General features: G+C 38.5%; 1 protein-coding gene across 4 annotated transcripts in view; it reads left to right on the top strand.

The window, feature by feature from the left end:
- TEK (TEK receptor tyrosine kinase) overlaps window positions 1-17,131 on the top strand; it is a 118,101-nt gene that overhangs the window by 81,516 nt on the left and 19,454 nt on the right. For 2 of the 4 annotated variants that reach the window (XM_047767537.1, XM_047767535.1), the window contains 5 exons: window positions 6,953-7,114; window positions 8,909-9,043; window positions 12,855-13,142; window positions 14,577-14,876; window positions 16,841-16,995. In XM_047767537.1, the coding sequence (XP_047623493.1) occupies window positions 6,953-7,114; window positions 8,909-9,043; window positions 12,855-13,142; window positions 14,577-14,876; window positions 16,841-16,995 (1,040 nt within the window). The remainder of the gene's footprint in view (window positions 1-6,952; window positions 7,115-8,908; window positions 9,044-12,854; window positions 13,143-14,576; window positions 14,877-16,840; window positions 16,996-17,131) is intronic. The other 2 variants (XM_047767538.1, XM_047767536.1) reach the window with 1 other exon arrangement.

Genomic DNA, 17,131 nt, shown 5'->3' with positions numbered 1-17,131 from the left:
CTGGTTTTGTAATATTGCTTAAAGTCTGGGAGGGTTATGCCTCTTGCTTGGTTTTTGTTTCTCAGGATTGCTTTGGCAATTCTGGGTCTTTTTGTGGTTCCATATAAATTTTTGGATTGTTTTTTTCTAGTTCTGTGAAAAATGTCATCGGCAATTTGATAGGGATTGCATTGAATCTGTACATTGCTTTGGGTAGTGTAGCCATTTTTACAATATTGATTTTTCTAACCCAGGAGCAAGGAATATCTTTCCATTTCTTTACATCTTCTTTAATTTCCTTGATTACTATTTTATAGTTCTTGACATATAAGTCCTTTACCTCCTTGGTCAGGTTTAATCCCAGGTATTTGATTTTTCGAGCTTCAATTTTAAAAGGTATTGTATTTTTGTATTCCTTTTCTAATATTTCATTGTTAGTATACAGACATGTGACTGATTTCTGAATGTTAATCTTATATCCTGCTACTTTGCTGAATTTGTTGATCAGTTCAAGTAGTTTTGAGGTCGAGTCCTTAGGGTTTTCTATGTATAGTATCATGTCATCTGCATACAGTGACAATTTTACCTTTTCTCTTCCTATCTAGATGCCTTTTATTTCTTTTGTTTGTCTGATTGCTGTGGCTAGGACTTCCAATACTATGTTGAAGAGCAGTGGTGAGAGTGGGCATCCCTGTCTTGTTTCAGATTTGAGTGAGAAGGCTTTCAGTTTTTCTCCACTGAGTGTTATATTTGCTGTGGGTTTGTCATAAATGGCTTTGATTATGTTCAGGAATGTTCCCTCTATACCCACTTTGGTGAGAGTTTTTATCATGAATGGATGTTGGACTTTGTCAAATGCTTTTTCTGCATCTATTGAGATGATCATATGGTTTTTGACTTTTCTTTTGTTAATGTGGTGTTTGACATTGCTTGACCTGCGTATGTTGAACCATCCTGTTGAACCATCCTTTTGAACCTGGAATGAACCCCACCTGGTCATGTTGTATGATCTTTTTGATATGTTGTTGGACTCAGTTGGATAAAATTTTGTTGAGAATTTTTGTGTCTATATTCATCAAAGATATTGGCTGATAGTTTTCTTTTTTGGTGGTATCTTTGCCTGTTTTTGGAATTAGGGTGATGGTGGCATCATAGAATGTCTTTGGGAGTGTTCCTTCTTCCTCAACCTTTTGAAAAAATTTAAGGAGTATGGGCACCGTATTCTCTTTGTATGTTTGGTAGAATTTGCCTGTAAGGCCATCCGGTCCTGGGCTTTTATTTGTAGGGGGTGTTTTTATGACATATTCAATTTCATTTCTAGTGATCAGTCTGTTCAGTTGGTCTCTTTCTTCTTGGTTCAGTTTTGGTAGGATGTAAGATCTAGAAAGTTGTCCATTTCTTGCAGACTGTCAAATTTGTTGGCATATAGTTGTTCATAGTATTCTCTTATGGTTTTTTCGTATTTCTGCAGTGTCCGTTGCGATTTTCCTTTTTCATTTCTAATTTTGTTTATTGGGTCCTTTCTCTCCTCTTCTTGAAGAGTCTGGCCAGAGGTTTGTCAATTTTGTTTACCTTTCCAAAGAACCAGCTCTTGATTTTATTGATTTTTCGTACTTTTCTTTAATCTCTATTTTATTGATTTCTTCTCTGATCTTTATGATTTCCTTCCTTTTGCTGACTTAAGAGTTTCTTCTTCTTTGTCTAATTCATTTAGGTGGTGATTTAAGTTGTTGATTTGAGACACTTCTTCTTTTTTGAGGAAAGCCTGTGTTGCTATGAATTTTTCTCTGAGCACTGCTTTTGTGGCATCCCGTAGATTTTGAGTCGTTGTGTCTTTTTTTTTTTTGTCTTTTTGCCTTTTCTAGGAGGTTTCCAGGCTAGGAGTCTAATCGGAGCTATTGCTACCGGCCTGCGCCAGAGCCACAGCAATGTGGGATCCGAGCCGAGTCTGCAACCTTCACCACAGCTCACAGCAATGCCAGATCCTTAACCCACTGAGCAAGGCCAGGGATCGAACCTGCAAAGTCATGGTTACTAATCAGATTCGTTAACCACTGAGCCATGACGGGAACTCCCCTTAACTTTTTTTTTTTTTGGTCTAGTTTTGTCTTCATTATCATTTGTCTCGAGATATTTTTTAATTTCCTTCTTGATTTCCTCATTGACCCATGGGTTTTTAGTAGCATGTTGTTTAGTCTCCATTTAGTAAGCTTTTTCTCATTTCTTTTCCCATGGTTGATTTCTACATATGGGTTTTGTTTCTGTATCCATTCAGTCAGATTATATCTTTTGGTTGGAGCATTTATTTAATCCATTTACATTTAAGGTCATTATTTATATGTATGTTCTTATTGCCATTTTGTTAATTGTTTTGGATTTGTTTTTGTTGGTCTTTTTTCTTCCTTCTTCTCTTGTTCTATACTCTTGCTATTTGATGATTATCTTTAGTGTTGTGTTTATATTGCTTTTTCTTTTTTGTTTGTATCTATTTTGGTTTGCAGTTACCATAGGGTTTTGATATGGGAATCTTTATATGGTTAAGATTGTTTCAAGTTTCTGTTCTCTTAGTTGCAAATGCATTTCCAGTATCCTACCTTTTTATGCTCCTCTTCTCATGATTGTGATTTTGATACTATATTTGTAGGTGAATGATTTCCTACTTTTACCATATGTTTGCCTTTACTGATGAGCCTTCTCATTTGCAATTTTCTTGTTTCTAGCTGTGGCCTTCTCTTTTCTGCATAGAGAGGTTCCTTTAGTATTTGTAGTAAAGCTGGTTTGGTGGTGCCAAATTCTTTTAGCTTCTGCTTATGTGTAAAGTCTTTGATTGCTTCCTCAGATCTGAATGAGAGACTTGCTGGGTAGGGTATTCTTGATTGGGTTTTTCCCTTTCATATCTTTAAGCATGTATTTCTACTCCCTTCTGGCCTGTAGATTTTCTGCTGGAAAATCAGCTGATAACCTTTTCAGGGTTCCCTTGTACATTATTTGTTGCTTTTCTGTAGGTGCTTTCAGCATTTTATTTGTCTTTAATTCTGGTCATTTTGATGAATATGTGTCTTGTATTCCTCCTTGAATTTATTCTTTATGGTACTTGTTGTGCTTCCTGTGTTTGAGTGAGTGATTCCTTTCCTATGTTAGGGAAGTTTTTGGCTATTATCTCTTCCAATATTTTCTCCAGCCCTTTCTCTGTCTCTTTTCCTTCTGGCAGATGAGACCCCTATAATGTGAATGTTGGTGCATTAAAGCTGTCCCAGAGTTCTCTGAGACTGTCTTCATTTCTTTTTAATCTTTTTTCTTTATTCTGTCCTGAGTTAAGATTTCTACCAGTCTGTCTTCCACCTTGCTTATTCATTCTTCTGCCTCCTATACTCTGCTACTGATTACTTCTAGTGAATTTTTCATTTCAGTTATTGTGTTATTCATCTCTACTTGTTTTTTAATCTTCTATTTCTTTATTAAACATTTCTCATAATATCTCAATATTTTCCTCTAGTTTTATTTTCTTCAGAGATCTTGGATCATCTTCACTATTATTACTGTAAAGTCTTCTTCATGAAGGTTGCTTATCTCTACTTAGCCCTTCTTCTAGGATTTTGTCTTGTTCCTTCATCTGGGTCATATTTCTCTTCCTTTTCATTTTCATTTTTCTGTGTGGTCTCCTTTCTGCAGGCTACAGGTTTGTAGCCTCTCTTGCCTTTGGTGTTGGCCCCCAAGTGGTTGAAATTGCTGCAGTGGCTTGTTGCAGGAATCCTGATGAGAGGGACTGGTGCCTGCCCACTAGTAGGAAGTGCTGATTCTTGTCCCTCTGGTGTATGGGGATTTGTTGCTGTGTGTGATAAGAAGTGGCTCTGTGCCTGGGAAGACTTTTGGCAGCTTGTTTGCTGATGAGTGGGGCTGTATTCCCACACTGTTTTTGTTTGCCCTGGGGCTTCTTAGCACTCATGCCTGTAGGATGTTGGGTGTGGCCAGATTATTTCAAAATGGCAGCCTCCAAGAGAGTTCATGCTTATGATTGTCCTCCTTCTCCAATGTCCTGCCCCCACAGTGAGCCACAGCTGCCCCCTGCTTTCCCAAGAGATGCCCCCTGCCAATACCCACAGGTAGGTGTGACTCAGATTCTTAAGGAGTCCCTGCTTTCCCTAGGACCCAGTGCACATGAAACCATATATGTATCCTCCAAGAATGGAGTCTCTCTCTTCCAGTCCTGTGGAGGTCATGTGCTAAAGCCCTGTTGGCCTTCAACAACAAATGCTCCAGGTGCTCCTCCTCCCAATGCCAGGTCCCCAGGATGGGGAACCTAACGTGGGCTTTGGAACTCTCACTCCTGTGGGAGAGCCTCTGTGATATACTTATTTTCCAATCTGTGGATTGCACATCAACTGGTATGGGATTGCTTATATTGTGACAGGGCCCCTCCTACTGTCCTGTTTTACCCTCTTGTTGTGGCTTATTCATTGCCTTTGGGTGTAGGATATATTTTTTTGATAGGTTCCAGTCTATTTCTTGATGGTTGTTCAGCAGTTAGTTGTAATTTTGGTATTTTGGTGAGAGGAAGTAAGCCCAAGTTCTACTCTGCAATCTTTTCTCAGAGTCCCATCCTATATACTTTGAACCATCTCTAGATTACTTATATGATAGTCCCCTGCACCATTTATGGTTTCACTTACCATAGTTTCATTTACCCGTGGTCAACTGCAGCCCAAAATATTAAATGGAAATTTCTAGAAATAAACAATTCATAAGTTTTAAATTGTGTAATGTTCTGAGTAGCATGATGAAATCTCATGCTGTTCCACTCCATCCTGCTGGGACAGAAATCCTCCCTTTGTCCAGTGTATCCCACCCATTAGTCACTTACACTCTTCATTATCATTTTCTCTGTCATTGTACTGCATACTTGCTGTCAAATAACCCTTATTTTGTTTAATAATGGCCCTAAAGCATAAGAGTACTGATGCTGAAAATTTGGATATTACTTTACTTGCCTAATTTATGTTAAACTTTATCATAAATAGGTATGTATAGGAAGACACATAGTTTATATGGGGTTTGGTACTATCTTCAGTTTCACGCATTCACTAGGGTCTTGGAAGGTATCCCCTGCAGACAAGGGTGCACTATTTTAACACCTAATACAATGTAAATACTATTTATATTGTTGTAAATACAATGTAAATGCACATGTAAATTCAAGTTTTGCTTTTTATAACATTTTGGAATTTTTTTTCTAAATATTTTTGACCTGTCCTTGTTTGAATCTACAAATGCAGAATGCACATACAGAGGGCTGACTGTACTAGACTTTACTACCAGAGTAAAAATTGGTACAATCACTTTGGAAAACTCACAACTTATAATAAAGCTAAACATACACTTACCCTGTGAACTGGCATTTCTATACCCAGGTTTATGCTCAAAAGAAATGAGTGCATATGTTAAAAAAAATAATCTTCAGTAATGTTCAGAGCAGCTGTATTTCTATTAGTCCAAATATCTATCAGCATTAGACATGATAAGTAAATTGTGTTATATTCATATGTAATGATTTGCTAGGTACTCTGCTATGGCAAAGACTGAATGGTTAAACAAGAGAAATTAATTTTATCAGTGTTCTGGAGTCTAGATGATGAAGCAGAGTTAATTTCCTCTAAGGCCTTGATCTTTGGCTTACAGATAACTGTCTTTTCTCTGTATCTTCACATGCTCTTCCCTCTGTGTGTGTGTCCTAATGTAAACTTCTTATTGGACAACAGTCATATTGGATTAGGAATGACTGTAGACCTCATTGTAACTTAAGTACCTCTTTAAAGACCCTATCTCCAAATACAGGTACTATTTATAGAGTGCAGGAGAGGAAGGAATAAGTCAAAAGATAAAAATGATATTAAATGAGGTAGTAAGTATTTCACATGGTCCTTAATGACCTTTGCCTAATGGAATTCATGTCCTTGTGTAATCCCTTGCCCTTGAGTGTGAGCTGGACCCAGCAACTCTCCTCTAATAGAGCAAGAGTGATGGGCAGGGCTGGCTTAATGGGCTTATGACCTATTCACACAAGGCCCTGCACTTATATTAAGGTTTTCTTGTCTTCAATTTGAAATTTTATCTTTGAAATTTGGAAGTAAAGTCCAGTGACACAGTGTGCATGAACAGAAGAGATAGATTCAATAAATATATATCTGCCTCTTTTCTTGGCCACCTCATTCTCATAAGTGTTCTCAATGCCCCATAAGCACAGGATTCTGGTGGATCTGTGATTCATGGTAGTTCAATAAGACTCAAAGCAAGCAAAGAGCAAGTTGGGCTACTTCCATAATTGAGTGAATAGGGCCATGGACAGCCTGACAAGACACACTTTTCTTTAAAACCAGAACTTGCAGTGAAGGAAAAAAGTTCTGTGAAAGCGTATAACATAAGAGCCTAACCAAGGTTCTGGGATAACCCCTGCGAAGAAGTCACATCAGAGTTGAAAGCTGAATGATGAGTAAGTGTTAACTGCAGAGTAGTGGAAGGTCTGGAGCAATCTTTGAAGAATAACAGCATCATCAACAAAGAACCTGAGATGAAAAGGAGTTTGGTGCATTGTTAGTTGAATAAACAGAACAGTCACTGGGACTAGGGTGGGTATTGGGAGAGGGGAAGAGGAAGCTGAAGAGAAGGTAGTGTCTCTCTCATGCAAGGCTTGGCAAATCATGGTATGAATTTTAGATTTTATTCTAAATGTAATGGGAACCCATTAAAATGTTGTGAACAGAAGAGTGCTCATATTTTATGAGAGTTTCTTGTGAATGGTGGGTTGGAAGGGCAATAGCAAAGCCAAGAGTGCACAGAGCAGGTAACTTCATTGAATCTGAGCAGAGAACTGAAGAGGGCTTTGTTGGAAGTGTAAAGGCACTAATCCTTTACCCTCATCTGGGGAAGTAAAATCCCAGAGTGTAAGGACTGATCTGATTCTTGACCTTTTATTTAGTTCTTCCAAAGCCCTTGAATGCCCCAAATGTGATTGACACTGGACATAACTTTGCTGTCATCAACATAAGCTCTGAGCCTTACTTTGGGGATGGACCAATCAAATCCAAGAAGCTTCTATACAAACCTGTTAATCATTATGAGGCTTGGCGGCATATTCAAGGTAAGATTTGGAAAGGAATGGCACCAGCTGCATGTGGGGAACCAGGAAAAAAACTTTTTTCCCTAATATAGAAATCTTCTCTCCCAAGGTGGGGGCTGTAGTGGTGGATTTCAGAGTATTCAGGAGAGAGTGGGGAGGTCCTCTGAGCTCTGGGGCTACCTTTCTGGAAGGGATGACATAATATGGACACAGAGCCAGTCTGTGTTAGCAGTTGCTATCTACATTAATATTTCCTTTCCAGGCTTCCCTGGCTCTCCAATCATGGTCTTACTCTATCTTGCTTGGTCATGGTGAAAGATACACATTTATGTCATGAATATGGCAAAAGGAAGGAAAGTCCAAAGTCCTCTGGAAAGGCAGAGACTTAATCTGCTTACATCTGAGAGGTGATTGTTGCTACTGTATCAGGTTGTTTATTCTTTTCCTCATTTGAGTCTTGCCCTGCCTTCAAGCTCTTAACTTAGAGATTTTAAGAGGAATTTGGTCCTGAAAGTTTGGGCTGTGGCAGACTGAACTGAGGGAGAGGGAGGAGAAGGTATAGGCAAACAGAGTTACATGCTCCTCCCTTAACTTTTTGGAAGGAAAAAACCCAAATGTGATAAAATGTCAGAAGTTCATGAAAATAGTTAAATTTATTTATTTGTTAGTTAAATTTATTTTGAAACATAAATTACAGTTCTGTTTCTTAGATGACGATATAAAATCACAGTTTTTAAAAAGAAAGCTGAGTACCATCAGTTGGCCATCCTGAGTTAATTATGCCATCTTGTAGTGAGATCTATACTGTCATGCTTGTAGGGAACAGGTATCCTTTCACCAGGACTTTAGTCTCACTGTGCCTGTGATTTCTTATAAAGGACCCTTTTCCCACGAGATGCAGACAATCAAGGAAGTTACAGAAAAGAAGAAAAGGAGGGGATTGGGCTTAATAACACTAGCTGACCTGGGTACATTGAATAAAGTCATAGTATTATTACTGAGTTCTTCATTTTCTTTTGAAGACTCAGCTAAAATTCAGAATTTCAGCAACATTAAGCCTGAATTGCTGGATTGCTGTTTCCAGCATCAATGGCTAGGTCTTTTTTAAAAGCAGATTTAAAAAAATATACATTATTTCTTTGTGGACATCCACAAAAGTGGTCTTCTAAGAACTATTAAACACAGCCCAATATTTTTTCTTACCAGCTGGGAATTTATCTTATGGTAAGGCAAAAATATGCTTTTGTATATTTTTAATATCTGACATTAAATAATCACACAAACAGATTCTGGAAAAAAACAGAATCTAGCAAAGCAAATAGCTAAGGAGAAAAGAAGCATGGGATCTATTTTCAAGGACTTCAGAACCCTTAATTTGTTATGACATGACTATTACAAATTTCTTGTCTGGTCATTGCAAGCAAACTTTTAAAGGAGTCTCATCTCTTGTGAGATTGCAATCACTGTGTGTACTTCTTGAAAGTAGAAGTTAAATTCTATTATTTTAATTGAATTTTCCCCCCTTAATCTGATGGGTATTCTATATAGTTGAAGATTTGTGTGGTTTTACTCTACAACTGAAAAGACAAAAACACTAGTAGAAATGTATAAATGCCACAGTGATACTTACATGAAAAGCCTTATTTTCCTTATGTTAGGAACACTGAGGTCCCTGAGGATGGATTTGTCTCTCTGTTTCACTCAGACGTTGTATTTTTAAAACCAAACATTCATTCACATCACAATAACAACATTCCAGTTTAAAGAATGTAAAATATTGCCAACTTAAGTTTCCTGGACTTTCTCTCTTCTCAGTGACAAGTGAGATTGTTACCCTCAACTATTTGGAACCTCGAACAGAATATGAGCTCTGCGTGCAGCTGGTCCGGCGTGGAGAGGGCGGAGAAGGGCATCCTGGACCCGTAAGGCGGTTCACAACAGCTTCTATCGGTCAGTTGAAGCAAACAGGCATTTATTCAGAAGCTGGGTGGGTGGGGGAGGAAGGGGAAAGAGGAAGGAAGACCAGGAAGGGTGGTGGTGGGTGAGTGGGTGGGTTGGGATTGTGGTGGAAGGAGTTGGCTTTTGAATGGGTGGGAAAGTGACAGGAAAGCTAGCAACTGGGAGCCAAACTGGTCCTTTATTTGGGCTGTACTCCTTGTCTGTCTCCCTGGAGGGAGGGGATCTGCAGCAATCCACAGGGACAGAGAAGGAAGCAGATGAGCCTTCAGGAAGTCCAGGACATCCCTTAGGAGTGGGATTAACTTAGTAGCAAACTGTTCTCAATCTTGCTTGGCTCCTGACTCTTACCACCAGCTTCCTGTTTCCATCTCAACGGCCCAGGCCAGGCTCTTGTCCATATGTATTTCAGAAATCCCAGTTTATTTATTTTAAAAAATAATTTCTATTTTTTCAAAGTAATTCACACACATAGTGAAAACATCAAATAGAAATGAAAGGCTTTTACCTAAAGAATAGATGTCCTCTGCTTTATTCCTCCACCTCCCTATCTGCTTCCTCCAGACAGCTGCTTTTACCTCCTTGAGCCGTTTAATATATACTTCCATGTTTCTAAATCAGTGGTTCTCAAACATTAGTGTCCATCAGAATTGCCTGCATCACCTGTTAAAACTGGATTTTTGGCCCCAACTCCAGAGCTTTAGATTCAGTAGATTTATGGTAAGGGTGGGGGCTCAAGAATCTGCATTTCTAATAAGTTCCCAAGATATGCTTGATGCTGCTGGTCCTGGGTCAACACATTCTAAGTAATATATGTAGCAATATTTCTTGATGGATCAATGTTAATCAATAGCTATTTGTCTTTTACCGTGTTACTCGATGAGCCTTTGAATGTGTGAAATTTTCTTAGTGCTGACTGGGCTCCAGCTTTCTACTACCAGGGTCCCCTCCTCTGAAACACTTGGATCCCTTGTAAATTTCTTTTTGGTGTTCTGGTGTTCACTGTATATAACCATTCTGTTACTGTCTCCTTGAAACTTTATAGTTTGAAGTTCATGTCTATTTAATTCTTAGAATTATCATCATCCCCATTTTATAGATTGAAAAGTAGAGTTACAAGTACTTAATGGATCAGGTACATCACCATACCAGATCTTCCCACTTGATATTATTGTTTCTCCATTTATTATATTTACCTGGGAGCTCAAAGCCACCATATCCTTATCTGAATTGATGAATTTTCCTATTTTTAGTCCATTTACTAAAGGCAGAAGGAAATGGAATGATTTAGTGAGAAACTAGGAAGAGTATCAAGCTCTTCCTCAGGAGCTCTGCATCCCTAACAGAGACTCTCCCCTCTATACCCTCCACCTAGTGTTCATCTCACCAGTAGCATCTTTAAAGAGCCAAATAAAACTCAGAAGCTCTTCTGATGCTTGTAGAAGCATTGCACAAGTAAAAAAGGGCTTCCTGGAAACCCACCAGGTAGTAAATACAAAGAATAACACTAGAAACTGAATATGAGAGGATAAAGGAATCTGCATGACTATCATCCAAGTTGCTGCTAAAAGGCAAATGGTAGTTAATTCTCTCTTAGATCAGTGCTGATGAATCAAAAGGGGAAGGCTATAATCTGACTCAGCTGGAAAGTATTTATGGAACAGAACATAAAACACTTTACAGACCCACGGTGTGCTCTCTTCAGCCCTCGGAATATGTTCCAACCAGGATGTGTTTAGAGGTCTCTTGGAATATTTCAAAGTAGTTCTCAGAGGTGGGTGGGAAGGGAATTCTTGAAGGTTCATCTTTTCCCATCATTTGAATTTTGCTGATGTTTGTTTTTAAATTCACTTGGCAGCTGCACAACAGTATAAGTGTGTTGATTGAGTGGTAAAGGCCAGGGAGGCCAGGAGAGGAGGGAAGAGAACACACTCTGAACACATGGCAGAAAGAGGGCAGGTAGGGAAGGGAGAAGGGAAAGTCATGTTCCCAAAAGGAAGGAAGAAGGGAAATTATCATTTAGGGGGTTACTCCTCTGTACCAGGCACAGGCTTATAAGGTTCACACAATTGCTCCAAACCATCAACCCTCCATTCTGCTGTGCCATTGTAAGCCTGTCTACCAATTCCAGGTGGCCTATTTTGGAAATTAAACTTTCGAGAAGAGCAAAACGAAGTGATACCACATCTCTAAATTTACCACATCTCTAAATGTCTTACTGGACAAAAGACCAGTAAGACATTTAGCATAATTCCAGGCTGGTGGCAGGTCCTGACTTCTGGTTCTCCTTGGTCTCAGAGCATCCAGAACTGGCCAGTGAGATGGGTAGAAACAGATCCTTCCACTCACTTCTAACCAAGTTCCTTTTCATTTTTAAATTATCACCCCAAAGAGATTTTTTAGATATTTTATCTTTAAGAAGAAATCTTCTGACATGAATTGTAATAATCAAAGATCTGTGTATATACTGCAGCTCTTCAAAAAACACTATACTATCTAAAATTTTCTCACACCCCAAGAACCAGTTTTTGCCCCATTATTGGCAATAATATCCCTCCTGAGAATGCATGAGTAGAGGGTCCTTAGTCTATGTTTTGAAAATACTTTATATCTGGAGTTTAAAATACCAATGTACTATTATTAGTTGAAAACTTATAGATTCCTCCACTGTCCACTGACACAAGATAAAACAGCTTAGGAAGGAAGGAATAAGGAAGGTAGGAAGGAAGGAAGGAATGGAGGAAGGGAGGAAATTCAGCATTTCCTAGAAAATGCCTGGAAGACATTAAAGCCCCTAACCCCTTCCAGGCAATTTCACCTGCATTATCTCATTTCTCCTTCTGAGTCTAGAAGTTGAGTATTTTCATTTCACGTTACATGTAAATTGGAGAGGTTATAAAAATTTCCCAAGGTCACAAAACTAAAGAGGCATGCTCCTGCATCTTTGATTTCAAAACCTATATTGTTTCCATTCAGTTACCTCTCTGGTAGCCCAGGTTCTTGTGGATACTTATGGCCAGACAGCATGTGGTCATAGCCAAACCTTAATGTGAGCAGTTCTAGGCCTGGCCCTGCCATCATAGTGTTATAATGTCTGCAATTGTTCTTGCTAAGGGGAAGTAACTCTAAAATTACTTTAAAATGTATTGCACAAAATGGGAACAGAAACACCAAATATTCACTTACAAGCCCACAACCGTGATGAATCCAGTGTTTCTATTTTTTATCAGTTTCTTTCTTATTTCACCAATTGTAGACATGATTTTTACAAAGTTTCAGAATTTTTTCTCATGTCTTATCATTTTTCGAGGGAGGGACTTCTGTACTTTTCCCAATTATCTATCCCAATCCCTTGGATGGCTACATCATAGTTTATTAAAGTGTTTCCTTATTTTGAGCACTTAGGTTTCTTATGATTGTTTGTTATTATAAATAATGTTGTAATGGATATCTTCATGCACTTACCCTTTTTCTCTTCCTTTAGGTTATTTCTTCTGGATAAATCCCTGGTAGTCAGATTACATGGCTGAAGTATAGAGTCATTTCTAGGGCTCTTGAAAAATATTTCCAACTTACCATTCAAAGGGGTTGTATTCCTCTATTACAGTTACTCAAACTACATACTAGAATATTTTAAAGCTTTGCTGTTTTGGTAGGAAAAAAATTATTATATGGCAGCTAGCACGTATTTTTTTGATAGCTTGTGAAATGTATATTATTCTAGAAGCCAAGGTTATTCTATAAAGCTGTCCTTTCGGATTGTTGTTATCTACATAAAAATAATGATCTTTCTGGTTTCTCCTAGGTCTTCCTCCTCCAAGAGGTCTCAGTCTCCTACCAAAAAGTCAGACCACTCTAAATTTGACCTGGCAACCAATATTTCCAATCTCGGAAGATGACTTTTATGTTGAAGTTGAGAGGAGGTCTGTACAAGTGAATAGTGATCAGCAGAATATTAAAGTGCCAGGCAACTTGACTTCAGTGTTACTGAACAATTTGCACCCTAGGGAAAAGTACATTGTCCGAGCCAGAGTCAACACCAAGGCCCAGGGGGAGTGGAGTGAAGATCTCGTCGCTTGGACCCTTAGTGACAGTGAGTAACTCTTGCTGTCCCAGCTTTGCCTGAATGACAGGTGGCTGCTGCCATTTGGACTTAGCTCTCATCACTTCAAGAGTGTTTCTTAGAAATCATAAAAGGCACTTGTGAATAGAGGCCCATTAATGCCTCCCCCACCAACACATCAAATCATTTTAGTGACCTATAATATATACGGAAGTTCCACGAATTTGGGTTTATAATTCATGCAGGACTGGGTAAAAATTACCTTTCCTTTCTTTTTTAAGTTAGAGTATAATGGTTTCCATAGAGTTATTTATTATATAAATGAATAGCATGAATAAAGTTTTCTAGGGCTTGTTGAATGTGTTATAGGACTGTTTTCAGGATTGTCATGTATCTATATGCACAAAGATGATGATTAATTAGAGAGGTCTTAAAATGGCTATCTAATTATCTTTAAAAAGCCTATTCAATTATCTCAAAAAATCTTAAAAGCCAAAGAACTTTGAAAAATCTTCAAAACAGACAATTCTTGGAGTAACAATCTATACTGGAGATTAATAAAACAATGTTTCTTTCAAAACATTCTTCAGTTCAGGCTTTTTAAAAAAATTTCATATTGTTCATTAAAAATTAGTTGGAACTACTTGGGTTTCTATGTAGCATTGAAAGCTTTTTCATCCTGAACCAGAGAGATCTATTTTTTTTTTTTGTCTTTTTAGAGCTGCATCTGTGGCATATGGATGTTGCCAGGCTAGGGGTCAAATCAGAGCAGTAGCTGCTGGCCTACACTACAGCCATAGCAACATGGGATCCGAGCTGCATCTGCAACCTACACCACAGCTCAGGGTAAGGCCAGATCCTTAACCCACTGAATGAGGCCAGGGATCGAACCCACATCCTCATGTATACTGCTTGGGTTCCTTAACTGCTGAGCTACAACAGGAACTCTGAGAGCTCTATTTTATTCACTGCATTTGAACCATGTCTATGCATTTGGGAGTCCTTGGAAAAACTAGGTATTTCTGGGTCACACCAGTATCACATCTGCTGGGATCCTGCTCTCTTGTCAGTCTCCAAAGTCTGAGATTCTCTCGGCAGCTGGGACTCCAATTCCCCAGGAACAGGTGTGCAGCTGGCTTAGTGTTTCTCCAGCCACTCTCTTCTTGATCAAAAATATGTGGAAGTCTCAAGTGTTTTGTCAGTGTTTAGGGATGACTTAATCATTTAAAAAAAATCCTGAATTGGCCCAACATTGTAAATCATGGCTTGGATCTGGTATTTCTGTTGCTGTGGTGTAGGCTGGCAGCTGCAGCTCTAATCGACTCCTAGCCTGGGAACCTCCATGTGCCACGAGTGCGGCCCTAAAAAAAAAAAAAAAAAAAAAAAAAGTAAAAAAACATAATAACCTGAGCGATGGTAATATACCTTAAATAAAATATTGCCTGTTTGTCTTACAATTTCTAGTTCTCCCTCCTCAACCAGAAAACATCAAGATTTCCAATGTCACAGACTCCTCGGCCGTGATCTCTTGGACAATCTTGGATGGCTATTCCATTTCTTCTGTCATCATCCGTTACAAGGTACAGGGCAAAAATGAAGACCAGCACATTGATGTGAAGATCAAGAATGCCACCATTACCCAGTATCAGCTCAAGGGTCTAGAGCCTGAAACAGCTTACCAAGTGGACATCTTTGCAGAGAACAACATAGGGTCAAGCAATCCAACCTCTTCTCTTGAACTGATGACTCTTTCTGAATCTCAAGGTTGGTAGAGTGGACAGATGTTTACATAGAATTATTTCTGGAGATTATCAGAAAAGCCTCACTGTTTTAAGATATTTATCCCATATTAGTATCATGTGACATAATCAGCTTATCCTAATAGATGTCACCATCTCTAAGATGTCCTTGAAATGAAAATATCCCTTGGAGGGATACTCTGCTGATCCATTTTCTATCATTAAACTGTAGATGAGTCTAGCCCATCAGAACTCCCCATCCAGCAGTTGAAGCTCTGAGGCATCTGAATTTGATCCTGTGGAGAAAGAAGAATATGGAACCTGCTTAGTGGAGGCAGGTCTGCAAGGTGCTTTAGTGGGAGATGCCAGGAACCAAGCTCCATTATTTCTCAACATGAACTTGTTTTTTAGCTTAGATGACACTGTGATATCCCTAGTTTTCTTTTACTTTTCAGATCCAGGTCATGATGTCTCCACATCCACCACCAACCCCCACCCCAGGGAGAATTAGCTCTTTGAGGTGGAGATCCCTCAAAGTGCCAAGCACCTTGCACTGGGCCAAATGTTTGTGATTTTTAAAAACTGAAATATAGTTGATGTACAATATTATTAGTTTCAGGTATCTACGTAGTGATTTGACATTTGCATATATTATGAAATGATTACCACTAGTAATCATCTTTCTCCACACAAAGTTATTACAATATTATTGACCATATTCCTTATGTTGTTTATTATGTCCCAGGGGTTTATTTATTTCATAACTGGAGGGCTGTACCTCTTAGACTTCTCTAGCAGTTGGGCTTGATAAAACCTGTTGAACATAATTAGAGAACAAGGACCCTGGGATAGCTCCTATCCTTCGAGATGTGTCTGAAATTGTACCGCCTGGCCCTCTGCACTGTACAGCTTATACAAGGGAATGGAGACAGAGAAACATTAGAGGGAAACAGTGATTTTTGCAAATTTTTAATTCAGACCAGGGCATTTTTACAGAAAATCTTATAGCACTAAAAATTTCTTGGTCCTCTTGAAGGATAGGTAGGGCTTACAAATTAAAATCGAATTAACTCTGTTTTCAATACTAATTCTTTGGAACATTTTTGAAATGTCTGAGAAATGTCTGTCAATTATAGAGAATCATAGGTTTCAGATGACATTCTTAATAAATGCATCATTTCTATAGTTACTTATGTTTTGGTAAACATATACAAGTCCTAAATACAAGCTCTTAATAAAATACAAAGAGAAAAATTAAAAAATAAGATGTAACAAAACTAAAAAACCCTTACCATTCTATTTCAGACATCTCTTTATTGATCCCATGTCTGGGATGATTGCTATACATGCTGTTTTTCATAAAAATAATTGAATTTAATTTTATTTGAATTTAAAAAAGGGAAAGAAGTGGAAGGATTATACCACTGTCTTTAATAGTTGATTTAACTGAGTCCTAAATTTAATGATTTTTCTATTCTTTCTCTTCTTTCCTTCCTTCTCCCAATGAGATTCTCAGTTTTTATCCATCAGCTCTTTAAAACAGGAAAAAAGCAAAACAAAATATCCTACAGACTCTATGCTCTTAGTAGCATAAACTTTAAAGCTTTTCTAGGTAGAGAAATTGTTCAGGAAGGTTTAGTCACTTTCCCAAAATCATAGATGTAGTTAGTCATTCTCACTGTTATTTGGTAATATTCTTCTGCTTGGGCCTCTACTTGGAAGTGAAAGTTGAACAAAGAACAACAAATGATTAGCATGTTGCCATTTGAAAAGCCCCTTTGCACATTTCCTTGAACTTATAACAGCCCTGTGAATCCGACTCATCTTCACTGACTTCCTAAAATTGAATGAGTAGCCCACAGTCACCTAGCCGTTAGGTGGCAGGGCTCAGGCTGCCGTTACATTGCCATTACACTGTGACTTCTCCTGCAGATAGTCTTGGCCTGTCTCTCTACCTAGACTAACCTTCTCTCATGTTCTCCTGCACAGTACCAGCAGACCTTGGAGGTGGGAAGATGCTACTTATAGCCATCCTTGGCTCAGCGGGAATGACCTGCCTGACAGTGCTCTTGGCCTTTCTGATCATGTTGCAGTTGAAGAGGGCAAATGTCCAAAGGAGAATGGCCCAAGCCTTCCAAAATGTGGTAGTGTCTCATCTTCCTAGTAGCTACTAAATGCAAGTCCGCATATTTGCTGTATCTTCATTTTAAAGATGTGGGCCAGAAAATTTACTTGTAAAGCAGATACTTCGCTTAGGCAAGTTTCATCTTTTCTTTGTCT

Source organism: Phacochoerus africanus, chromosome 2, assembly GCF_016906955.1.
Source record: "Phacochoerus africanus isolate WHEZ1 chromosome 2, ROS_Pafr_v1, whole genome shotgun sequence".
Lineage (NCBI taxonomy): Eukaryota > Metazoa > Chordata > Mammalia > Artiodactyla > Suidae > Phacochoerus > Phacochoerus africanus.
This window is presented reverse-complemented; position numbering and strand designations above follow the sequence as displayed.